A 1,913-nucleotide genomic window follows, 5' to 3' on the forward strand; every position below is an offset into this window, starting at 1 on the left:
GAGATATATATGAAAGCACAAAAAATGTACTTTATCTTAATTTTTATTTTGTTTTAATGAACAAGATATTTGGTAGTATAAGTTAAGTTCCTATCAAAAATACTGTTGGTAGTCCCCTGGTAGGTCAGCGATGAATTTACTGACTAACGGCGTTAAAATCCGATGTTAATCTCTCTGCGATGGACAGGGCGTAGGTAGCCTATTGTAGAACTTTACACACACGCCCTCCCCCCAATTCTTTTGGCAAATATTTTCAAAGTATCTACTGTTTTTAATTTAGAAAATATTCTTGAAAGACTCATTCTCGAAAAGTTTGCCCTTCTAAACTAAATTTACCTTGTTAGAATGATTGAAATCATGTGTGAGACTTAAGACAAAATTGTGTCATCGTAGAAAGAATATTACACAAAACATGCTTGAAATTAAGCAGTATATTACAGATTTGTATTAGTTGTACAACGACTGACAGAACAATGGACAACATGCAGCTTTAATTAGCTAAAATTATAAAAAGTTTACTTAAAAAATAAATAAAACTTTTTAGTCTTTCTCTTTTATTAAATGCTGGTCTGTATATTAAATTTATATAATTTATTTTCGTATTTATGACTTCGTTAGATAAAGGATGCCAAATTAGTGCATAACCATGCTCCTCACTTCTTGACTCCCCATGAGGCTAGATTGCAGAGCCATCTTTCGGCCGATACTAATATTAATAGAAACAGGATGGACACTTGGGCAAATAAAGACCTTCACCTTCAGCATTTGACTTTCGAAGGATCACATAATATTAACCCCAAAGAACACCACCAACACGGTAAGTGTTTTTTGATACAAAGGTGTAAACGTTTCATAATTCCAATTGATTCCAGTTACTATTCGTGTTATCTGCCCCACGTACTTGTTTGTATTTTGGTTCAAACTAACTAGCGGTTTAGTCTAGAAATAAGATAAAAATTATGACGCTAGTTAATTAAACTTTCTTCCATCAAATGTTACCAACACTCGTTAAGTCGCATTTTCACATGTAAACGCACATTCCAATATTCGTGATTATATAAATCTAGTAACGAACAATGTAATAAGGCAAGACAGTTTTGTTTAGGAACTCCCATCTTACCACGTCACTCATTGTCATTAAAGTAATAATTTATCGCTTCAAAAAAATTAAAGAAGAAATATTTGATGTAACAGTATTGATTGCTTAGTAATTTGTTTTTAGTAGTGCCATCTATCGGATTCTAAATACATAAATTGCAACTTTAGACCCACTTATTGGACATTTTGCTTGAATTTGGTTACGTTTAGTCTTTATTTTAGCGTCACATTTTAAACTAATAATTCAAGAATAATGTCTACAACTTTGTTTATTCTATATTATGATAATTCTGTTATTTCTAAACACATGTATTTATGAAATTCTCCATTTTAGTACAATAGAAAGAAACTTTGAAACTACGGTTTATTTTATAATTGCTGGCCACTACATTAAGAAATCTTAATGTTTATCTTCAAACGATTTTCTTGTTCTTAACGAAACTTTTGACTGAAATCACGGTAATCAGAAGTAACCCAACTTCTTTTATTACTTATGAAGACTTAACTGCTAATTCTTCCATTTAAATTAAGAGTATTTTCGATGACGTGGAACCCACTTTGAGACTAATAATGGTTGGAGACGGCTTGAATGGGTAATGAAGAAAAACTTTAATATAAGTTTAACATAACAACAAATGTACAAGGTTTTGTCATCATCAGGTACAAGTAGTTTACACTGACACAGATATATATATATACACAGTATGGAACAAAGAGGTCACATGACCGAATATTGTTGCACGACTTAGAAGAGATATCTTGTGATATTACTGTGTTTTTAATAGATATATCTGGTAGATTCACAGAACACAATA

At 31.3% G+C, this 1,913-nt stretch overlaps 1 protein-coding gene across 1 annotated transcript in view; it reads left to right on the forward strand.

Annotated features, from left to right (window-relative positions):
* LOC106470083 (histidine-rich glycoprotein-like) overlaps positions 1-1,913 on the forward strand; it is a 47,517-nt gene that overhangs the window by 42,372 nt on the left and 3,232 nt on the right. The window contains exon 3 of the mRNA XM_013930609.2: positions 619-817. Within this exon, the coding sequence (XP_013786063.1) occupies positions 619-817 (199 nt within the window). The remainder of the gene's footprint in view (positions 1-618; positions 818-1,913) is intronic.

Source organism: Limulus polyphemus, unplaced genomic scaffold (assembly GCF_000517525.1).
Source record: "Limulus polyphemus unplaced genomic scaffold, Limulus_polyphemus-2.1.2 Scaffold3812, whole genome shotgun sequence".
Classification (NCBI taxonomy): Eukaryota; Metazoa; Arthropoda; class Merostomata; order Xiphosura; family Limulidae; genus Limulus; species Limulus polyphemus.